Below are 24,879 nucleotides of genomic sequence, written 5' to 3'. Positions count from 1 at the left end.
AGGCAGTTATTCTTCTTCCAAATGAGAGCATAATGATAACTAAATCAGATTATTGAAGAATGCAAGTGGAGAAGAGAGCACTGGGGAAGCACCGTGAGGCCATCAAGAACAACATTAAGACAGGCAGCCACGTTAGGAAAATAAAAGAAAGGTGTAATTTTGAGAGAGTGGCAAGCTAAGCTCTTTCAGAATAAACGGAGACTTTCTTGAGCAGATAATTTTTTAACACGTAGCTTTCCATGAATGTTCTTTTCATTGAGATGGAGAAATTATGACACTTCCTGTATGTTGGTTTCCTGTCTTTTTAAACTGAATTGAACCCCTTTTCAACCTCATAAGACTTAGCTTTAAAATGCCGCATCTGAGATGAGGAAGAAATTTGGTCCCTCCTAGGTGAATTAATTTCCATCTGCACAAGTTTGGGGGAAAGTAAAAGATTCTGTTTTGTAACATATGCAGTTATCATGGGTATTTCGTCTGTGATCAATGTCATGGGAAAGGCCTTGCTGGTGTAGTAAGCAGTTTCCTGAGTTCTGCAGACTTTAGAAGAAACGCAAATGATTCAGGGCATCAGCATGCTGGGTTGTCTGCTAAAAGGACCATTTGCTGGATGTCACTCCTAGGAGTTGACTTAATTCAAAGTATCAAATTCTAACCCATGAGGCTATTTGCCAGACATATTTTGCTTATTTTATTAATAGATTTTGTAGCCTCTATTGATAATTTCACTGAAACTGTGAACTCGATGTTTTAAGTCTTTGGAAATGTTAAAGGGCATATTTTTCTCTCACTTCTTGTCTTTTTATTTGAAGAAATGTATCGGCCAACTAGTGTCACAGTGGATGGCAGAAACTGAAAAAGAAGGATAGAAAGTTAATGATTGTTAAAAATATTTGTTGAGCTGAACAGTCTATTGTCTATTTCTTTTGGGCAATCTAATGCTATTAGTGAATGGATGCATAGATCTAAGCAATGGATTTATAGATGTAAAATAATCTGTATAACTAGAACTTAGTGTGTGTGTGTGTGTGTGTGTGCATGCACGCACACACACACACACACACACGCCCAACTCAGTCATTTTATAGTGATTTTACATATCCCAGTATTTTACTAGGAAATATTTTACCTGTAGTCATTGTTCTAGATTTTCTTGTGGTGGTAGATGACTTAGATTAATATTTCTATTGGTTTTATCTATTTTGGGGACTAGAGAGTAAGGTGACTTAATGTACTGAAAAGCATCTCAGTACAGAAAGAGCATGTCCTTGAACATACAGAAGTTTTGATGCACATGCAGAAATCTTGACTTGGCATCAGGACAACAAAATAGTTTGTGGATTTGGTGCTAAGTCCCAGATCATTTCCCAGGTCCATGGCAGAGGTTGATTTATTTCTTTGCAAATATTTATTGAGTGTCTACTGTGTGGCAGACACTATTTTAAGTGCTGGGGATACAGATAAGTGACCAAAATAGATAAGAATCCCTATTCTGATGGTATTTACAGTCTAGGGTGTTGATAAGGCATTCTTTTTCTATGTCCCCAAGAGATACCAGCAATGGTATGTAGTGAGCTTGTTTAGGGGGTAAAGTCCTCTGGGTCTATTTGACTTTCGAAACACTAGATCAAGACTAAGCAGAACATTGGCATAGCCTGAAGTAATTTTCAATTATATCACATGCCATTATAATGTGGCAGTGGGTTATTCTCAAAAGCACAAGTAGCTCAAATGAGTCAACCAAGAATAGTGTCCTTGCTTTTAAAGGCAGACAGCTCAGAGATGGTTCACATAGGGCCTTTATTGTCAGGCTACAAATAGACATGGGTGCTGGTACAAACATGTTGTGAAAACACAGATGAGTCATTGCACTGTTGTTGTTTAAGCAAACTCTTCTGCCAGCTTCTGTGCAGGAGGTCTTGCCTGCTCGAAGACAGAAATATACATTTAAGCATTTCTTACAGAGCTGAAATATGTATATGTTATATTAATTAATATTAATTGTAATAAAATATATGTATGTTTAATATTCCCACATACACACTTGTGTGTGTATCCCCACATCATGAGAAGCAGATTTTGGGAGCTGTATGGATCATTTCCCATGGACCTAAGTTCAAAATAAAACAGTTGAAGCTGCGATGACTCCAAGTATAATCAATTGCTAATGGCCACATAGATGACTGCACAAATTTCCCAACTTGGCACACACGTTTGGGCCATCGGGCTGCTCTGAGAGGACTCTAAGGCTTTCAGAGCGGGCTATTCATGGGCTCCTTAAGTGTAGACAACAAAAGTTTAGCTTGGGCCTCTGGGGTGACTGAACCCCTTTGCCAAGGGTTGACCTTAAATTTATCTAGGATCCAGCCCTGGCTTGTGCCTATTTCCTGTTCCTGGTGTTCAACAACAAAGGACTAGAGCGTTTGCTTTCTGAGGTCCGGGAAATGTGCAGCACTCTTCTTATCCTTCTCAGTATGTCCCACTGGAATAATGCTCTGGTCCCCTGCCATGCTATGAAGAAAACAAAGGGTTTTCAGCCTCACCATCCTAGAAGCATGTCCTTTCCAGAACTAAACTCTGTGACCATGCAGGACAACTCACTGCACTGTATTTATATTCTTGGTTGCCAAGCAGGCTTACTGTTCTGTTCATTTAGATACTTCTGATTAAATTGTTAAACATTGATTTAACAAATATTTATGGATAGCTTAGTCTATGGGCAAGTTATCCATACAGGGAACACTTTTTGATACTCTGTGGCAAGTCTTTGTGTTTTCAAAAGTTGTTCTTAGGGGCGCCTGGGTGGCATAGTGGTTAAGCGTCTGCCTTCGGCTCAGGGCGTGATCCCGGCGTTATGGGATCGAGCCCCACATCAGGCTCTTCTGCTATGAGCCTGCTTCTTCCTCTCCCACTCCCCCCTGCTTGTGTTCCCTCTCTCGCTGGTTGTCTCTATCTCTGCCGAATAAATAAAAAATAAACTCTTTAAAAAAAAAAAAGTTGTTCTTAGCTTTATGGAACAGAGAAAAATCTTTAAACTCAAATCCGCATTGTTGACTGTGAATGACTGAGGATAGTCTAGAGTGAAGAAAGTCATTTTAATTTCTTTCCCCAGAGTAAATATAATTCTATTTTCACAAACCTTTTAGCAAAAGGATACAGTAAGATTTTTAGAATTCTGTGAATTTTGTGATATTTATGGAGTCTAACAGAGCACATTTTAAGGAAATTTGTCTCATAATAAGGAACATTTATAGCTGGCATCTCCAAATTTGAAGCTTTATTTTAACATACTGCTGTGCTGAGAATATTTAATCAATCTGCTGAGGTTGGAAATGTATCATTTCTTATTCACATCTGATATTCCTTCATAAGATAGACACTTCTTTATGAAGTTCATCATGTGCACTTTATAACAGCAATTGCTTCATTATAGTGAGGACTCTATAGTAATTTCAATTTACCCAAATGTTGTACTTTGGCACCAAAATGAATTTCTTTCTTGAAGTTGAAATGTAAGGTGATATGTTAATCTGCTTGAAACAGTCTTCCAGAAACATAAGAGAGTTTTCAAAAGTTAGGTAGAGATAGTCTGTTGGAATGATACAGTTGGGTTGTTTTGGTGGTCAAAAATAAATGTGTATTGGGGATGCCTGGGTGGCTCAGTCAGTTAAGCGTCTGCCTCCGGATCAGGTCACGATCCCAGGGTCCTGGGATCGAGTCCTACATCAGGCTCTCTGCTCAGCGGAGAGTCTGCCCCTCCCTCTCCATCTGCCTCTCCTCCAGCTCATGCTCTCTCTGTCCCTCTCTCAAATAAATAAATACAATCTTTAAAAAAAATAAATGTGTATTAGTGACAAAGTAAGGGACTTGCATTGCTTTCTTGCTTCTAATGTGTATGCTGGCTATTCCTTCTCCCAGGAAGGAACTTAACTAAATAATTGCTTCACTTCATGTACAAGTTCTGAATTAAGCCTGTTTGATTAAGGTTAAGTCAAATGTAACCAAATTTTTCACTTACCAGAATATATTTGGTTGGTTTTTTTCAATTGAAAGACCTTTGTCAACTGTTTTCTTGGTGATTAGAAAAGGATAGTGATTTGGGCAGGCTGGCAATCCCAAATGCTGTGACATTCTAAAACTATTTTATGTTTGTCTTGAAATCATTTTGAAATACCTTTATTTTTAATAAGGTATAATTAAGCATTGTAGAAAATTCAGACAATGCAGAAAAACTATGTAAAAGGTAATTTTGCCCTTAAACTCATCATTGAGAAATAACCATTATTAACATTTTCATTAATAGTTTCATGAACATTTTTTATATATCTTGCAATGCATGTGTAAACAGATTATAAGATTTTATGTAAATGAGATCATATACCTGCTGTTTCATAGCATGGCTAATATTTAATGGAAGTTTTTCCACTTCTGTATAGGTCTTGAACATTATTTTTAATGACTACATTTATTCATACACATGATGATGCATGTCCTAAAATTTACCTAATAAATAAATTTTCTCATTTATAAAGAAACTGTGGTGCTTAAGTATGTTTTCATTCTTTGTAATTATCTCCTTAGAGTAAAATCCCTAGTAGAATGTTTGCAGGATATGCTTATTTTTTTATATTTGTTTTAAATTATACTTACAAAGGTTACACCGGTTTATACTTCTACCAATAATGGACAAGACTGCCCATTTATATGCACTCTTGCAAAAACAGGATTTTGTTCCATATTCTCATTTTTGCTGTTCAGTGGGTAGAGAATGATAGCTCATTCTTACTCATTTCAAATTTCTTTGATTTTTAGTGAGGGTGAATATCCTTCCGCATTTTTATTGGCTGTCTATACTTCTTTGTATTTGTGTCCTTGGCATATTTTCCTTTTAGGTATTTGGTTTTTTTCTCGTTGACTCATAAGAACTCTTTGTGTAATAAGGATATTTTCCCTTTCTTCTTAGAACTATCACAAACATATTTTTCCTAGATCTATCCTGGGTCTTTTCACCTTATATATGATTTCTTTTGCTATGCAGATTTTAATTTTTGTGTATTCAAAATCTTCAATCTTTTATAGCTTTTTGTTTTTGTTATATATTTAGAGAGGTTTCCCTACTCCAAGACTAGAAAAATATTTACCCACATATCTTAGTCCTTTTATGTTTTCATTTAAATTTTTTATCCATCTGGAATTGATATTTGTGTAAAGTTATACTGGCATTCAATGTTTGGGCACTTTAGATGATCTAGATATGTATCCATAGCTCTTCAAACAAAAAAATATTATAAAGCCTCCCCCTCTTGCCCATCCATTCTATCGGACTTGGAATTGTGGCTCTTTGGTGAAGGTTTTGGCTCATGCTTTTCTTCAAGCAGGGAGCTAATTCATCTTTCAGTCTTCCCTTTCTCTTCAGTTCTTGCCGGGCAGTGTAAACAGAAATCTGTTTATGACGACAAAGCACTTTTCAGCAGAGTAGATGGCAATAAGGATTTGGCATCTGTGATCTGTCAGGACAGAAATCACTGATTTACAGGCTGTAGCTACACAGGTGAAATAAAAAATGAGGGTTGGCTATCCAGTCTTCTTCCCCAGTGTAGATGAATGGTCTTTGTAACCGGACCTTAACAAATGCTAGCAGGTGGTTCTTATTTTGAAAGAGGAAGGGAGGTTTTTTGAATGGGTGCACCTCAAATTTGAGCCATATGAGAATCACCTGGGGAACTTAAAAAAAAAAATACTGATTCCCCAGACCTGATCTTCAGAGACCTTGATTTAATTGTTCAAGGTCGAGATAAAGAATCAGTATTTTTTTTTTCTTAAAAAAAAAAAATAAAAAATCTCCCCAGCTAATTATCATGTGGCCCAAATTTGATTTAGAGACTTGCATCATTTCTTCACTTTACTTCTAATCATGTGGCTTGGCTTTCTGCTGGGGACCTGCCATCAAAACTCCTACAGATAATCCAGGTCTGCCTGCCGATTTCCAGTGGCCGTGTCTAAATGGCATTAGGCTGCATCATTTTTCTTGGCTAAATTTCAGATTCAAAGACTCAGCTAGAGAAATTTAATTTTATTATTCAACATTCTACACAGTTTGTATAAATTACCATGAACACGGGCTGAAGTTTCTTTTTATGGTTAGAAACAGTTGAGTTTCTTTTTAGAAGCTTGAAATATTACAATTAAGTCAATGAATGCTTTATCATTTACTGCCACCAAAATATTTTATTTTCCAAGTTTTACTTGGTTGAAAATTATCAGAGACATAGAAAATGTTTTGTTTCCTTGGGCAGTTGTGCTGCTTTTCTCCTGTTACTGCCGTCCACCCTCCCTAAATGGTTGTGATTATCATTCTAAATAATGAATTCCTTAATAAAAAGGACATAAAACAAGAAGGGTCATTCTTTAGTGTCCTGTGAAGATACTAAATTGCAGTAAAGTCAAAGTTGACAGCATGCATTTTTAATTTTTAAGGTTTCATCATCTTTTGAATGTGCTTGTTTAATTTAGTGCTGACAGGCATGATGGCCCTGGGGCCCTTGTCACATCACAGGTGACTCCAAGACCTAAAATGCTGGTGTTACCAATTGTGGTTGAATTTTGTTTTTTGTTTTAAGAATCTTGTTCTTATGGTCTGACTTCTTTTATGTTTGATTTTTCTATTATGGGACTTGTGCTGATTTTCTTGGCTGTTTTGTAAAACAGAGACTGTCTTTGGTTTAACTTCATACCCTGATATAAGCAGAAAGACATTCATAAATTGTTTTGGATGTGGGTTTTGACTTCATATCTATAAAGTAAAACAAACTATTCTGTTTTATACAAGGAATGAAAAGAAACAACTCTCAATGGCTGTAGTGTTGTCCCCTACAGCTTCTGTTGATCTAGGATTTGCTCCGGGCGAATATTGAAGGTCTAAAGAGGTTTTTCCCCCCCATTTCCTCGGAGGACTAATCTTCATTTTTTTCTTTTCATGTTACTCCTTTTGACTTTCTCCACCTTTTCCCTCTTTTGACAAAAAGAAGAATAATAGAAGCAGGCTGGGAAGAAGGGGATGAGAAGCAGCGAAGGAAAGAAAACCCACGTTTCATTGTATCTCTATTCTTAGCTTTTTATATATTATTTTCTTCCTTAGAGTTGAAAGATTGTGAAACAGCAATTGATTTTACACAAGAGAGAGTTAGGAGATGGAGAGGTTGGTGACTGGTGGACCTAGGATTTAACCCAGATATCCCTGACTCCAGGAGATGCTGTTTATGCTGAGCCATCTGGAAGAGATGTTGGAAATCATCTAGTTCAGCTTTCCATCTTATTTCTAAACAAGTACTTTATGGATATGCTATTATTCATAAAAAATGTATTATATATCAGAGACTATGCTAAACATTTTACATGTACTATCTAATATGTATACTAATTGTTAAGGCATAGAGAGATTAGGTAACTTGCTTAAAGTCATTGATTGAGTAAATGGTATAGTCTAGCTTCACTTGGAGATTTTTTTGACTTCAGAGTCCATTGTTAAATGACATCAACTCCATGTGTCCTACATGAAGAAACTAAAATCGACAAACTTTAAGTGACATTCCCAAGATCACCAGCTCTTTGGTGACAGAACAAAATCTAGACTCTAGATTTCCTGACTCCCGGTTCTTTGCTCATTCTACTCTTCAACAGTGGGTGATTCTTGATCAGAAATGGAAGGAGATGAAAGCCTAACCAAAATGGAGCTGGAACACTTTGTGTCGCCTGATTCTGCCACACCTCAGAGCTCAGCCACACATAGTCTCATGAACTGAATGAGAAATAATAGAGGCAGGGAGCGATCAGGGTTAGAAGTGTCTGTATGAGTTACAGCTATTAAAAATACACACACCCACATATTATTTTCCTTTTTTTATATTTGTGAACCCTGAATATAATAAATCAGAAAGGGGTTTCTGATAGTTCACCGTATAAATTGCTTCAAATTCTAGTTAGTTGAACTGAAGTTATTCAGTGCATGAGATTATTTTAAAAATTTCTGTATTATCAAGAGTAACATATCAAAATGTGGTGAAAATAGTTCTTTTCTCAGAAACGCTGCAAGTATCTCTAAGTTTAAGCAAGTTTCCAGTGCAGTGTATATAATAAATCACCTGTCTCTGTTTCAAAATTGTCAGCAACGGAATGGAAACTGTAGCACTTACCAAAGGATCAAGTACTGAAATAAAAATAATCTGCCTTTTAACAGTCACATGGTTTCCATAAATCAAAGCCCTTTTCTGGAAGAAATTCGTTGTTATCTTTACTGAGTGAGTAACAACGGCTGTTGACCTTTGATTAAATGGAACCTAGGGTATGATTTGGGTATTTCTTCTTCAATTCCTTTGGTGTTTCCTGCATGCCTACAGAGCACATGGAGGGATAGTGCAAAGCTTGATGAAAGGAAGAAAAATAGGAAGGCCCCCGGAGACCCTGTGCTTGCCTTCAGATTAATAGCAATGTCAAATCAAGTAGAGAATTCTTAATCTTGCATTTCTTCTTTCTTCCTTCGTGTTTTCTCTTACACCCAGGCTGTACTGTATTTTGATCGTGCTGTAGTCATGAGAAATAGGCACTTTTCATGCTTGATAAAGAATGAAGCAGTAACTTTGCCTGTCTCATATACCCAGAATCTGGCTTGTCCTGCCACATGCAACATTCCTCTCCTACCTTTTCATGTTACACACACTACAGTAAGTGATGAGAAAGATAAATTAAAAGACATTTAAGGGCACCTGGGTGCCTCAGTTGGTTAAGCATCTGCCCTTGGCTTGAGTCATGATCCCAGGGTCCTGGAATCGAGCCCCACATTGGGCTTTCTACTCAGTGGGCAGCCTGCTTCTCCCTCTGCCTCTGCCTGCCTCTCTCTCTCTCTGTCAAATAAATTCATAAAATCTTTTTTTTTTTCAAAAGACATTAAAAAAAAAAAATCCACGGGGCGCCTGGGTGCCTTCGGCTCAGGGCGTGATCCCGGTGTTCTGGGATCGAGCCCCACATCGGGCTCCTCTGCTGGGAGCCTGCTTCTTCCCCTCCCACTCCCCCTGCTGTGTTCCCTCTCTAGCTGCCTCTCTCTCTCTCTGTCAAATAAATAAATAAAATCTTTTTAAAAATAAATAAATAAATAAATAAAAACCCTCAATGTCAACACACACAGGTTAAACACTGCATGTCTCTGAAAATCCCAGCTGAGGGCACACCTTTTAGCCTTTGCTGTGGGTGAGGTCATGGTTGGGTAGGTACCCATACCCCATACACTTGTTGTGCTGCACTGAGTGGGTGTTTGTTCATACCATTTAACTCTCCTGAGTCTCATTATCTTCACATGTAAGAGATTAAAACTATTTGTTGGGCACAAGGGAGTCTCTTCTTTGCATAAATGCAACCTGGTTCTGCCAGCCTTGCTTGTTATTCTTCATTCTGTCCCTCTGAAGAAGAATGAGGTGGATACTGTGATTATGAATGGAATGGCTATAAAATAATGAGATGGCATTCTTTAGTCATGTTGTAGAGCTCAAATCCATGGAAATTGGGTCCCCTCCCGCCAGACTGTCAACCTAGACTTCTTAGACAGAAATAGTTCTGGAGTGTTTCAGAATGTAGGTGCTCACTGTGTGAGAAGCCAGTCTTATTTGTCAACCCTTGTTTTTTTGCCTTTTCCCCGTTATTACATAGTGCTGTTCTAAAGGATTCTTATCTGTTTTCTGAATTGAGCTCTACCTTTCAAAGAGGAGGATATGCTGTTGCCAGTGCCATTTTCAGGAGGATATTGCTGGCTCTGAAGCAGAGTAAAACATATTTTGAGTAATCATTATAATAAGGATCTCTTAGGATGGCTTTTAAGTGGGCATAGCACTTAGTGCATTTAAGTTCCGTAAGTTGATTTTTTTTTCATTTTGAAATTTAAACTTTTATTACTTAAAAAGACATTTTAAAAATTTGAGTATAGTTGACATTTAATGGTACATTAGTTTCAGGTGTAGAAAGAACTTAGTGATTCAACTTCTCTATATGTTATGCTGTGCTCACCACAAATGTAGCTCCCATCTACCAAAATGCGATGCTATTACAATATCTTTGAGTATACTTCCTATGTTGTGCCTTTAATTTCTGTGACTTATTTATTCTATAGCTGTAACTTGATTTAAAAAAAACAATTCCTGTGTCATCATTTCATTATATCATATGATAAGTGAATAAAAGTTGCTGGAGAACTTTTGGGACTGTGGGAAGAGGTGGACGTAGGCTGACAGGTAGATAAAGTTAACTGTTGATGGGGAGCAGGGAATGACTGAGTGGTTCTTAGACTACCCAGAAATCCATTCTGCTCCACACAGAGGGTGGTTTAGATTAAGAGATGGCTTGTTTTATGTAAACATAAATCATACTTCTGTGAACAGGTAACTTATTGTTCCGTTGAAGAGGGAGATCTTCCTGGTATCATTTTGTTTTAGTATACACATATAGTTATAGAGATCGCATTATTTTGCTCTATTATGTAAGTTAACCAACCATTAAATACATATATTTGTGTCTTTGATAGAATATTTACTCATTTGAAAAATGTTTATCTTATAAGTTTTATGGTTTAGATGTATGTCCTTATGCATGAATAAAGGGACTCTATCATCTTTTTATATTTATAAAATCATCCCTTGATAAAATACTATTTCAAGTTTAGAAGAGGATAAACACGCGCTTTTCTAACTAAAATTCGAACTGATGAAAAATAGAGGATCTGAGCTAGTTTGCTATCATCTGAGGCATTGGTCCCAAATGACATGATTAAGTAAGTTAGGATAATCTTTTAAGTCAATGATGCTTCATGGTTCATGTTTCTTTGTTCTTGTTTGGCTAAAGGAAAACAATGGGTTGAGTTTCCAGAGAAATAACTATGGGGAGGTATGGCCACAAAGATTTAGTTATTCATGTCCCTACACATGTATTTCCTCTAAAATAAATTAAAGCTCTTCTATAAGTTTACGTTGAATAAGGAATAGGCAACAAGAATTTTTTGTTTTTGTTTTTGGAGTTGCTGTCTTAGAGATTACCGGATTGAGGGCAACTAACTTTTTTTGCCCCCTTTGCTCCCCTCTCAAATCTTTCCTTTAGAAAAAATAGCTTTTGTGTATGAAATGTCGCTACTTATAAGTACCTGCTATGTGCAAGGTGAAATCAGGCTGAGACAAACACTGAAGGTGACCACAGAGAGAAAAACACCCCAAAAAGTACTGACTCACTTCTACCCACTTGGTGGTATTACACAGTGTGATTTTACATACAGAAGCTTCGATTAATATTTTTAGAATGGATCAAAGTCACCTTTTGCCCTCTGTAGTCAACCACCAGTCATTATAATTATGGTAGTTGTTTGGAGCATTCAGCAGCCCCTGGAGTCGGGAGGGGTGACTAAATCGTACAGTGAGATACGTGGTGACACTCATACTGGCAAGAATCTTAATTCTTCCTGCCTACTTGGTGTGTTTGCTGTGACCCTCGTAATAGCGTATTCATGTGCTTAATTTCCCTAGTGACATCACGCAGGGGAAGAAAAAAAAGTGATTCTTTAACAGCTTTCTTTTCTTTCTATTAGGGTGTGTTGGAGAGCTTCCTGGGCACGGCTGTCTCTGGAGCCATCTTTTGCCTGTTTGCCGGTCAACCCCTCACTATTTTGAGCAGCACAGGACCTGTTCTAGTTTTTGAGAGGCTTCTATTTAATTTCAGCAAGTATGTATATACATATCTAATTATGAATTAGGATTGTTTAATTGTAGAACATTCATAGTCTAGATTGAGCATAGAATGATAATTAGGTCAGTCAGAGCATGGGAATTTTAAGGTGTGGAGGTTGAAAGACCCTTGGAGATTAGGTATTCCAACACTCATTTTCCATTCGATTCAGCTGAGGCCCATAGGATGTACTGTCCTCTTGCCCTCATCATCCTTCTGTGCCCTTAGAGTCTTGCTTTGTGCCTCGGGGGCTGACCCCTGTGTCGATTGCAACACCAAGGCTCTTTTGCCCACTGGCTGCTTCTTGGGTTTGGTAGTGCATCGGTAGGACCGGAAGGGAGAGAGGTCGGTGTGTGTCTACCTCCCTGCACCTCACTGTCCCTGCTTTAACACTGCGTCTGGCAGGGGCTTGTCCTATGAGTATAGCCCCTGTAAGGTGCGTCCTCTGTCCTGGTTCTAGCCCCCTCCAGGCGCTGCTGACTCTAGTGCTTCCTCGGCCTTTTCAAGCCAAGAACTAAAAATGGCTCCCTGATATTGCTAGTCCCCAAGTACCTTGCCGTTCTCTGTTACTGACACCTCTGTAAAGAGCCCATTTCTTAAGTTTTCTTCACAATCCCATTTGAGAATGCCTTCTATTTCCTGCCATGATCCTGACTGATACACTAGAGAAATAAAATGTCCTGTTCAAGGTCACATGACTCATTACTGAAAGAGACTATCTGCTCCAATGATCCACTGCTCCTAACCCTGATCTCGGTGTTCTTAACTAAAGATACATTCTAAGAGTCAACTGAATAAAAGCATTTGTTGAGTGCTGATCATGTACCAAGGTACCAAGTATTATCCTAAGTGTGTTACAGGTACTCCCTCATTTGAGTCCTGTAGCAGTACCGAGGGAGGCACCGTACCCTGTTTTATAGATGAGAAAACAGGCAGGTAGACGGTAAGTGCACTGCTGAAGGCTCCATCATCATTTGAATTCCAACTCTACTTTCTGACTCGGAAGCCTATGCCTCTTATGGAGTCACTAGGCACTCCTAATGGACATAACAATTGTGATATCATATTTTCTTTTAGAAATTGATGGATCATTTCAAGGAGGAGAAAATCAAGTTAAGCGAATTATCCAAGTGGCCACATTAGCACACAAATAGATTCAAAATCAAATTGGGTATTCTGGCCTCTTTCTAATGAACTTGATACCTCTCAGAGAGAATTGCCTTTCCCAGCAAATCTCAATCCTTAGGTAGATGGCAGAATTTCATATGACTTGCTGGCATTCCTTGTTGGAATTTCCGTATTCTTATATTGTTATACATTTGTAAGATTTTATTATTGGAAATTTTATTACCTACATGATACCTCATGGACTTTAGTACTGATCCCGTAGCCTTTGAAACTGTGTGCCATCAAAACAATCACAAGATAGAGGAGGGAATGAAGATTTAAAACTAGTGTTTTGAAAACTGGATTGAGAACGTCAGTAAGGGTCTTATGAAAATTAAAGTTCTAAATTTTAAATAATGTGAATTTTCTGTAGCTCACCACTACAGATCCCTCCTCCATCATAATTCGCAGAAGGACATTGGTGAGAATCGTGTTCGTGTCAGTTTATAGAAAGTCAAACCGTTTTTATACTTTTAAGAAAACATTGTGTGAGACAAGAAAACTTTTGTGGAAAGATGAAACAAGCATGTACTGTAAACAGGAACAAACATGTGGAACCTTTGCAGAAAGATTTATTGGATGCAATGTGATCAGAGCCTTTAATAAACAGAAAATGTTTGAATCCCAGTTTACTTTAGATAATTGTGGGATAGAGATTATTTCCTTTCACAAAGCAAGTTCCTTTCTCACTTTCCCTTCTGTTTCATCATAATTGGTAATGTAAACATAGTTCCAAGTGATTTATTTGAAAACAGTTGTAAAGCAACAAGAAACATTTGAGAAACTGTGCTTTAAATTCATCACTGAGTAGCATGTGGTGCTTATGTGGCAAACCTTATTATTTTATTCACAATGCTGTATCATTTGCTTAAATGCTATAGCAACAGTGCTAATATTTTGTCTAGATACAGACTATTGGTGTAGATCACGATTTCTCAAAGTGTATTTCCTCAATTTCTAGTCCCATTTTAGGTGTTCCATGGACAAAAAGCTTCTGTGATCTTAATAAATCTGGAAAATGTTGTATATTTGATCTCCCTCTTAGTAATTCACTTTACATTTTAGCTTAGGAAGGGATCTGAGAAGTCCTTTGGTAAAGAAAATGCTTTAGTCTGTCTTGCCACCGCCCAGATTTTTCCCAACATATTTTACCATTTTTTTGAGAAGTAGGCAAATCCTTGTTTTGTAACTTCAGCAGACTCAAACATAAATTCCACATAATCCACAGGTTTCCTTCTGACATGGGATACAGGTTTTAATGTTTGCCCTATAAACTGGAGAATCATAAGGGAATATGAAAGACGTGCTGTCACCCTTTAAAATTAATAACAGAACGAAGGCAAGAGCTTACAAGCTTTCCAAATGACAGTTGTAGTTTTGTTTTCCTAATCCTGCAGCCTCTTTTGCCCTGTTTTTATACCTTATGAACCAGTGAGAGAATTAGATACCTTCTCTTTTTCTTGAGTGAGGAATCTGAAAGAAATTTTACCACTGTGTTCTAAGCTATGTAGAAGCCTCATAATTAAAGTTGGAGTTTAACCTGTATTGTCATTTGGTCATTCAATAATTTTTCCCTTCTTTCTTTGAACATTTTACTTAGAGGCCTTCAAATGATTATTTTCTTCTATTGTATTACTGGGTTATTCATGTAGGTCAGGGAGTTTTACATTTGTTGGTGACTGAACATTAATTTCTATAGCATGCACCAGAGGAGTTCCTCAGTTTGCACCTTGGTTTTATGCTCCTCAGAAACTGTAACTCAAAATATATAAGGATGTAAACTCATTTTCTCATTCGAATTCACAATAGTTTCTTTTGTCTCTACTATCATTTCCTGTTACTTTTTATAACTTAATTGCTATTTAAACTTGGCACTAAAGGGACTGATTAGCTTATTGGATGTAATATTGCCATTTTATTGTAGTCATTACTGTTGATCAACTTGTTTTAAAAAGTTTCTCATCTCTTATTCCTCTTTCTTCCTGCTGCTGTAAACTTATCACTTTTATAATGAAGTGCCGTGGGTTTTAGTGATTTTATTTGGGTTATTCTTATAGAGCTACTCTGGGAGTGTTTAAGTATTTAAGCATTTTAGAGCAGCTATTTTGGTGTATTGTTTAGATCCTAAGCTTTAAGTGTATACATGCATTTTTTTCCCCTTTGTACTCAAACGGAGTGTTCCCAGCCATTAGCTAGTTATTGGATTTGTTTCTCATCCTGTCCTGTAAACATCAATTCTCTAAACAGCCATTAGCATTCTTAGAACAAATCAAGATTGCCCTGTCATCTTGTTAGGGAAGAAAAACTAGGTAATTGTTTAAAATTTTTATTTAAAGAAAAAAGTTTGTTGGCTCAGAAGTAATAAAACTGTTTCTTAGCTCTGACTGAGACTTGATTCATTGTGTGATAATGTAAATTATCTCAAATTCCTAGAATTTAGCTTTTTCTATAGTCTACTTATCTCACAAAGACATGCATAGGATTAAGCAGTGGGGTTCCAGATGGAAAGGGAACAATAAGCGAATGCAAAAGATGTTTTCAGAAAGACTCCAGGAAATCCAAAGGAGATAACTCTCTACCCATATGTTAATCATCTCCTGCTTTGGTAATATTTCCAATTTATGTGATTTGGTGAAAAGAGGAAAGCAAAGGACAGTGATTTTAAGGCCCACCCTAAATACACATCAGATAGGGGAATGATGGTATAATTTTTTAAAGCAACAGTCCAAGAATGCTGAGATTTGGTTTCTGGTTCAGCTCTGCCATTAAAACCTTGGCATTGGAAAAATGACTTAACTTCCATCAGCCTTGGTGTCATCATCTATGAAATGAGATATATTTAACTAATTGGTATCTGTATTAAGATTCTCCAGAGAAACAGTACCAATATGATAAAGAGATTTATTATAAGGAATTGGCTCACACAATTATAGAGACTAGCAGGTCCGAAATCAGCAGGGTGGGCCAGCAGGCTGGAGGGAGACCCAGGAGAGCTGATGTTCCAGTTCAAGTTCAAAGGGTTTTTGCTGTAGAACCAGAAAAAGGCATGTTCCAGATAAAGGCCAAAGGCAATCTGCTGGAGAAAATTTCTTGCTTGGGGTTGGCAGATATTTTGCTGTATTTGGTTGAAGAACTTGACTGGATGAACTTCACCCACATTGATGAGGTACAGGTGAAGTTCAGTGGGGTGGAGTCCGGAGCCGACAGCCAAGAAAGAATTCTTGAGACGTCTTTGGTGCAAAATGGTGGTTTATTAAAGCACGGGGACAGGACCTGTGGGCAGAAAGAGCTGCTGCCCGGGGGTTGTGAGGAATGGCCCATTATATACCCTCAAGTTGGGCGGGGGTTAGGGATAGCGTAACTCTCCAAGGAATTTTGGAAGCAAGGCTTCCAGGACCTTGAGGGGGCTAGCTGTTGTGGGGAAAAGGTCATTTATTACTGTCTAATAAAACCTGAGTCATGAGACCCTTCAGATGTATATCGGTGGGCCATATGCTTGGGGGATGATTGCCAACACGTATCTTGGGTGGTTAGAGATAAAGGAAGTTTCCAGAGGAATTTTTATACGTTAAAGTAGACTTACAGGATCTTGATGGAGGGGAGGGGGTCAGGCTAGGACTGCCTTTTGCCCTTAGCAAAGTATTAACATCCAGGCAGCTGAGTTCCTAGAGGAATGTCACCATGCCTGTTTCAAGGATTTGTCAATGGGCTGTAGGTAGTAAGGACTGTTTCTTTGTCCTTTAGGGCAGCCAGCAGTGCCTGAGGAATGTCACATACATCCCATGGGGGGGGGGGTTGCAGGGTGTCAGCTTCTGCTTTGTCTTCAGCTTGCCTTCTGTTCCCTCATCAACATTATGAAAAGTTACCTGCTTTACTCAAAGTCTACCAATTTAGATGTTAATTTCATCAAAACCACCCTTACAGAGACACCAAGAATAATGTTTGACCAAATATCTGGGTATCACGTGATCTAGTCAAGTTGACACATAAAATTAACCATTCCAGTATCTAAGGAACTTTTAATTCTAATAGTCTGTAAAACTTTCGCTCAGGATCTCCTGGCTTCCTGTGATAGCTTATAGGTCATGTCAGTAACTGTCTCAAGTCCTAAGCCATAGGCATGCCTAAATTCATCTAGCAAATTTTTGTTGGAAACCTGTATGCCAAGCATTGTATTAGGTTAGAGAATTTAAATTTTATTCTGAGAGCAGTGTGAGGCCATCAAAAGGTTTTAAATGGGGGGGGGGATCTAATTTACACTTAAAAAGATCATTTTGGCGGTGATGTGAAAAATGGTTTTGAGCAGGGCAAACATGGACATTAGTAAGGACTTATAATCAAGCAAAGAATTCCTGGTGGCCCAGACTGGGTTGGTGGTAGTGAAGGTGTTGATATCATGCCTTTAGGAAAGTATTCAAATCTATCACCATCAGAAACTCATTGTTTAAAAGTAAGACTTTAGAGCTTCAAGCCTGCATACTCCTTGATTTATTTCTTTTTTCTCATAAAAGAAATATGACTACCAGTATTTGCTTTTTCATCGCAAATTATGAGGAAAAAATACTATAATCTTCACATAATTTTAGAAGAATCAATGGAAATGGTAAAATGTCAGCACTTGACCCATCTTTTCTTAAATGTGAACTAATTTGCTTATAAGAAATGGAAAGGCCTTCAAAAAATAATGACATCCTCTGATGGAGGCAGCCTATTCTAAGACTGCTGTGGGACAGACGAAAAACGAGGTGGTCACAAGATGCTTCACACACAACTATATAGCAGGAGGATATCACGTCCGTGAAAGCCTAACGAGAAGTGGCTGCATCTGACTATAACACAGCAAGACAGCCTTTCTTGATCTGACTGCAGTGTACTTACCCTATTTATCCTTAAATACCTTGAGATTTTTCTGCAACTCCATTTGTCCTCCCCCAGCCAGAATTAGTTATTCCTCTGGGACAGTCTGTGGGAACCTTTAGATATCATGTAGTATTTTATGGTGTGATGATGTTTATCAGTTTGTCTCCCTTAGTAGATTGCAATGATGTGGGGACAGAGAACATATTTAGCTTAGTGTCTTCATTAACCAGTAAAGCTCACAAACATTTATTAAGTGCATACTGACTACCAACCTGACACTTTCAAATTGTTTCTTTTATAAACTCTATAAAGGCAGGGACCAGATTTTTTGAATGAGAAAATTGAGTTATTTACACACAAATGGTATGACTGCTTTTAATATGCCTTTCTTAAACTTCTGGGATTATTTTTTTATAGTAGCATAATGATATCACTAGACCACATCCTTAATCTTAATATTTGCTGGATGAAATCAAGACAGAGCCTAAAATGTAGTGGCTAAAAGTGATCTTGTATTTTTAGCACTCATTCTGCTGTCATTGGGTGGTTTTATATTAGTCTTTGTGTCCCATGGAGGAGGAGTCTAAATACCTTTCTTTCTTCTTTCCAGGGACCATAATTTTGACTACCTGGAGTTTCGCCTTTGGATTGGCCTGTGGTCAGCCTTCTTGTGTCTCATTTTGGTAGCCACAGATGCCAGCTTCTTGGTTCAGTACTTCACTCGCTTCACTGAAGAGGGTTTCTCTTCTCTGATTAGCTTCATCTTTATCTACGATGCTTTCAAGAAGATGATCAAGCTAGCTGACTACTACCCCATCAACTCCAACTTCAAAGTGGGCTACAATACTCAGTTTTCCTGTGCCTGTATGCCTCCCGACCCAGGTGAGACATCATGCTTAGTGTTTGTGCTTACCCTGTGTTTGGAGGAAGGTGTAGGCTCCATGCATGCAAGTTTTCAACATGATATTTTCTCTGAGAAACCATCCTGCCGAATTTGAAGTCTCAATATCCAGGGTTATCTTAGCCATGTGATTTAATCAGGAGGTGAGACCAAGTGCTCTGGAATGTGAACGTAATTAGCTCAGTACTTTGAAATTAACTCAAACTGCAGTATTTGCAAAGAAATTTAGTATACATTATTCTTTATCTTATCTGATGGTTGAAGGAACCAGGTACAAATATAAACAGATATAATGACCAGACCAACCCAGTCCTCTGAACTTCTATCCCATATTTTGCTATTTCCTTATTACTATGGGAATCTCTTCCTAAAGTAAACTCTAAATAGATTATTTTAAGCTTATAGAAGAAATAAGATACTCATTCACTTTATATAATTTGAAGCATGAAATTCGAAAAGAAATTCAGACTGGAGTCACCTAGTAGTAAAGTAGAACCTTATAGTTCATGTGTGCTAGGCAGTGTAAATAAGAAAGGTAAAGAAGAAATGAGAGAAAGTAAAGAAGGAATGTTATGCTCTCAGGGAAGATTTATATTCTAGAGTTAGGAAAGACATAAAAGTCAAAAGTAAGTTCTGGGTAAGGAATATGATTCTACACATCTTAGCACTTTAATATCCATCTTGCCGAACCAGGGTCAGAATCAGGACATATTCCCCCCCAAAAAGTGCTCAATTTGGTCTTTGGCTTTTTTTTTTTTTTTTTGAGTAATTCTTCATCATTTCATAATATGGAAGGCGTTTGGGAGAAAAGATTCACTTTGGGGAAAGTTGTTTCATATTTGTTGTGGGAGAATGAGGGGTAGACATTTGTGTCAGACAATTACATGGTAATAGTGTTAGTTATCCCAAGTCATGCGATTAGCTATGGGTCATTGTCCATCAAATAAAAATTGATATACACTCCATGCTTTTGACAAAGATCTTGTAGAACCAGGAGTACATCAGTGTACTGAGGGCTTTGTAAACCTGAGCATAGGGGTAGGGTACACACATGCATCATGAGCTTTTACTTATAAATTCTGAGGAAAAACCTCTTAATGCTTACGGTAAAACAAATGTGGATGTATTATAGACTAGAATACAAACAAAATGATTATGAATTTTAAAACTAAACAAGATACTACAAAGAATTTTAATGCTTATGGCCAGGCTGTGTCAGATTGCTCTCTGATATTTTGGTGTTGTATCTGCATTCTTCTCTGCCACTTGGTGGAGAAATCTTAGAAGACCTGTATGCATCCTGAGTGGTGAGAGACAAGAGAATAGTGTCTCCTTAAAGCCGGTCAGTCAGTAACACTGATGAAAAAAGATAGGGAATCATTGGGCTTTGCACTCATGGATTCTTTGGTCTTACTTAAGGATAGTCAGCACACATTAAAATAAAGTGCATGCTTAGAAGCAAAGCAGAGACAGGTACAAAGTGGAAATTTGAAGATTCAGGCAACATGAATGATATATAGGTACTGATTACAAATATTTCCTAACTTAAAAACTGCTTGGAAAAGAGTAAGCACTCAGTGCATGATAGATACTACCATTAGGATCAAGGAAATATGCTTGAGACACAGATGTTACCATTACACAACCATGTAGAACTTGTCCGAAAAGAAAGGGGGTTACCCTTCATTGTGGATTTTTAGGGGACATCCAGACTATGCATGTTCAAAATCTTGACTCACAGACATACTGAATTGTGGGATTTTGAACTTTCCTCTTATTTCTATCTTTATGTATTTATCTATATGTAAATATTTATTTATGAAGAAGTCTGTAATCTGACTTCATAGGCAAGGCTGAGGAGTCACATAGCAAATTTTTCTAAAGGAAAATAAATACTTTCTCAGTTGTTTTGAGGTGTGAGGTTTTCATAAAGCAAGATGAAGGCTTTGTCAGCACACCTGCTGCAAAGATCTACCTACCCGAGGCTAATGGAAACTGGGACTCGTTGTTTTAATTGGATGCTGGCAGAGAGGGTAATATGAAGCCAAGGAAGATGTATTTGAATGTGTTTGTGAAAAATATATTAAGGTTTTACATATAATTTTCCTTCCAAGCAGGATCATTGTTTTCTTGAAAAAGTCATTTTGAGGCTTGAAACATACATAGTGAGTACTAGCTGAAGTGGAGATAGATAGCTTTTCCTTTGACCCGTTTTCTCTAGGTTGTATAGAAAGTCTGTCCTAAACAGCTAAGAGTTGTCTTAGAAGGACTCTGTCAATTCCTACTGCCTCCAAGTGGTACCAGTAAAGCAGTGTAGCAGGGCTTTGAAATCAGAAAATCTTGTATTTGAGTCCCAGCTTGGCTAATAATACCCTGTGTGTGACTTTGGGCAAGTTCCTTTTCCTAAGGAAGCTTTGCCTCACCTTTCTCATCTGTAAAAAAGGGTTAATAACAGTACCTACCTTATAGAATTATTATATCATATAGAAAAAAAATTAGGTATTTCAAAGTACTCAGGACAGTTTCTGATATGTAATAAGTAATTAAGTGTTAACTGCCATTGTTACTACTGTTATTATTTATTAAAACTTAAGGTTACTAAGTATGAATGATAAACCAACAAACCAGTCTTCATCATCCTCCCTTCCAAGCAAATATTGTTGGGCAGTTGGCTTATTCTGCAACAAGACCGTATTTTTAGAGTTGTCCAGATGAAAGGCACTCCTGAAGGATATGCACATGAATGTGAGGGATTATTTTCACCTATGGAAATAAAATCTGTTTCTGCTTTGGAAAAAGGCAAGTGGATATCTCCATTTTCATGACAATTCTCATGTTTTATAATACCCCTTAAGATTAGTGACTCTGTGTTTCCCTCATAACGTTAATACTTCTTGATAGAAAACCATATACCACCATAAATTTAGTACTTCCTGATAACAAACTGAAAAATGATAGAGATAATACAGTTGCATGTACAGCTAGAGTAAGTATTCTTAAAACAACAAAAGCCTGTCCTTTCATCGCAACATGCACTCCTAGTAAAAGAATTCAGTCAATGAGTCAATAATATTTAAACTGGCGGATGACTTGTTTTTCAACACTGGGACAGTATGTAACAGTGAACCAGCAACTACACAGATGGAGTCATGATCCTGCAAACTGCGAAATGATTTGACAGGAAGAGAAATCGGGGTCACTTAATCACTAAGAAAACTCTATTCATGGCCACAATAATATTATGAATTTTTTTGCTTTGTGAAAACAGCTTTTCCTCCTTTTTCCCTTCCTTATCTTTCTTGTTCTCACTTGCTTCCGTAAATCTTCATCACTTCCTGTGTTTCGGTTTCTTCATGCATCTTTTTTCTCCCTTCATTTGCCCCATCTATTGCTCAGGGGCCAAAGTCACGTACCTCCTTAGGTTCTCATTTACTGAAGAACTAAGAAAGCTCAGTTGCAAGTGCTGAAAGGAAAATTAGCCATGAGATTTGACGTATCGGTCAGGATGGATACACGGTTCTTGTGCTAAAATTCCCTTTTCTTAGAAATAGAGTGGCTTTAATTGGTGTAATAGAGGTCATATTTCCCCACTGTGGCTTGACACTTACATAGCAGAGGCGTATAAGGAAGATGATTCAGTTCAGAAGCCAACAGTAAAAACTAAAAAAGTATCCAAATGAAGGACAATTCACAATATTACAATTCATCACCAACATCCCAGTTTGGGAAACGTTAGTGTGATAAAGTGTGAACAGTGTGTGCTTCAGAATAAAGGAAAGTGAGTGTGAATTCAGCTCTAACTAGCAGTGTGACCCTGGGCTAGGCTAATTCCCTAATTTCTTTGTTTCATAACCTGTGGGCTGGGAGAGTAATTGTACCTACTCTTAGAAATTACTATGGATTGAATGAAAAAGTATATGTAACAGTGTTTGGCACCTAATAGACACCAAGTAAAAATTTGTTCTTTTTCTCATTGTTTCCCGAAAGAGGCCCCAGCCAATTTTATCTTTTAGTTGTATTCTTTTAAAGGGGTTCAAAATTTAATTTTCCCTGCAGTTTTCCTAGAGGAAGATACTAACTAGGTTTTTCCTGGAAGCTGACTCCCCTCAAATTAACAACTAATGTGCTGTTGTAGATAAATATTAAAATTGGAGCCATATTCAGAGAAAAAAAACATTAAGGAGTTCAGTACATCGTAGTTAGATCACTTAATATTATTCCACTGAATCTCAAGTCTACGAAAGTGTTGTACACTATATGTAATCGTGTTGAAGAAGGCTGTAAAATCCTAGAGGTGAGATGTTCGGGTCTTTTAAGGGGAATTGGTCTAATTCATTCAAAAACATAAATGATAGAATTTTGTAAATAGGAAATAAGACATGAGCTCTCCTCATTCCTTTTTCCCCCCTCCTCCTCCTCCTTCTGCCCCTTCGTCCTTACCCTTCTGCTATCAACAACAATTTATGGAGGGTCTATTTCATTCCATTTTAAGAATTGTTCTTGGGATGAGGAACACTACACATATATCATACACACATGCACCTACCACACATATACATACCTATCTATACACTACACCATACACACACACCACACATACCTGTACACTACACCACACGCACCTACACACCCACACACACCCCTATACACCCACACACACCCCTATACACCATACTGCACCACACACACACCACACATGCACCTACACACACACACACACCCCTATACACCATACTGCACCACACACACACCGCACATGCACCTACACACACACACACCCCTATACACTATACTGCACCACACACACACCACACATGCACCTACACACACACACACCCCTATATACCATACTGCACCACACACACACACCACACATGCACCTACACACACACACACACCCCTATACACCATACTGCACCACACACACACCACACATGCACCTACACACACACACACACACCCCTATACACCATACTGCACACACACCACACATGCACCTACACACACACACACACCCCTATACACCATACTGCACCACACACACACCACACATGCACCTACACACACACACACCCCTATACACCATACTGCACACACACACCACACATGCACCTACACACACACACACCTATACACCATACTGCACACACACACACCCCCCATACACCATACTGCACACACACACCACACATGCACCTACACACACACACACCCCTATACACCATACTGCACCACACACACACCACACATGCGCCTATACACACCCACACACACCCCTATACACCATACTGCACCACACACACACCACACATGCACCTATACACACACACACACCCCTATACACCATACTGCACCACACACACACCACACATGCACCTATGCACACCCACACACACCCTATACACCATACTGCACACACACACCACACATGCACCTATACACATACACACACCCCTATACACCATACTGCACCACACACACACCACACATGCACCTATACACACACACACACCCCTATACACCATACTGCACCACACACACACCACACATGCACCTATACACACACACACACCCCTATACACCATACTGCACCACACACACACCACACATGCACCTATACACACACACACACCCCTATACACCATACTGCACCACACACACACCACACATGCACCTATACACACACACACACCCCTATACACCATACTGCACCACACACACACCACACATGCACCTATACACACACACACACCCCTATACACCATACTGCACCACACACACACCACACATGCACCTATACACACACACACACCCCTATACACCATACTGCACCACACACACACCACACATGCACCTATACACACACACACACCCCTATACACCATACTGCACCACACACACACCACACATGCACCTATACACACACACACACCCCTATACACCATACTGCACCACACACACACCACACATGCACCTATACACACACACACACCCCTATACACCATACTGCACCACACACACACCACACATGCACCTATACACACACACACACCCCTATACACCATACTGCACCACACACACACCACACATGCACCTATACACACACACACACCCCTATACACCATACTGCACCACACACACACCACACATGCACCTATACACACACACACACCCCTATACACCATACTGCACCACAC

At 38.4% G+C, this 24,879-nt stretch overlaps 1 protein-coding gene across 3 annotated transcripts in view; it reads left to right on the top strand.

Annotated features, from left to right (window-relative positions):
• Positions 1-24,879, top strand: part of SLC4A4 (solute carrier family 4 member 4) — a 299,158-nt gene that overhangs the window by 191,126 nt on the left and 83,153 nt on the right. For all 3 annotated transcript variants that reach the window (XM_019799962.2, XM_019799963.2, XM_019799961.2), the window contains exons 13-14: positions 11,618-11,751; positions 18,392-18,663. In XM_019799962.2, the coding sequence (XP_019655521.1) occupies positions 11,618-11,751; positions 18,392-18,663 (406 nt within the window). The remainder of the gene's footprint in view (positions 1-11,617; positions 11,752-18,391; positions 18,664-24,879) is intronic.

Source organism: Ailuropoda melanoleuca, chromosome 11 (genome assembly GCF_002007445.2).
Source record: "Ailuropoda melanoleuca isolate Jingjing chromosome 11, ASM200744v2, whole genome shotgun sequence".
Lineage (NCBI taxonomy): Eukaryota > Metazoa > Chordata > Mammalia > Carnivora > Ursidae > Ailuropoda > Ailuropoda melanoleuca.
Note: the sequence above shows the minus strand (reverse complement) of the source record. Positions and strands in the feature narration are given on the sequence as shown.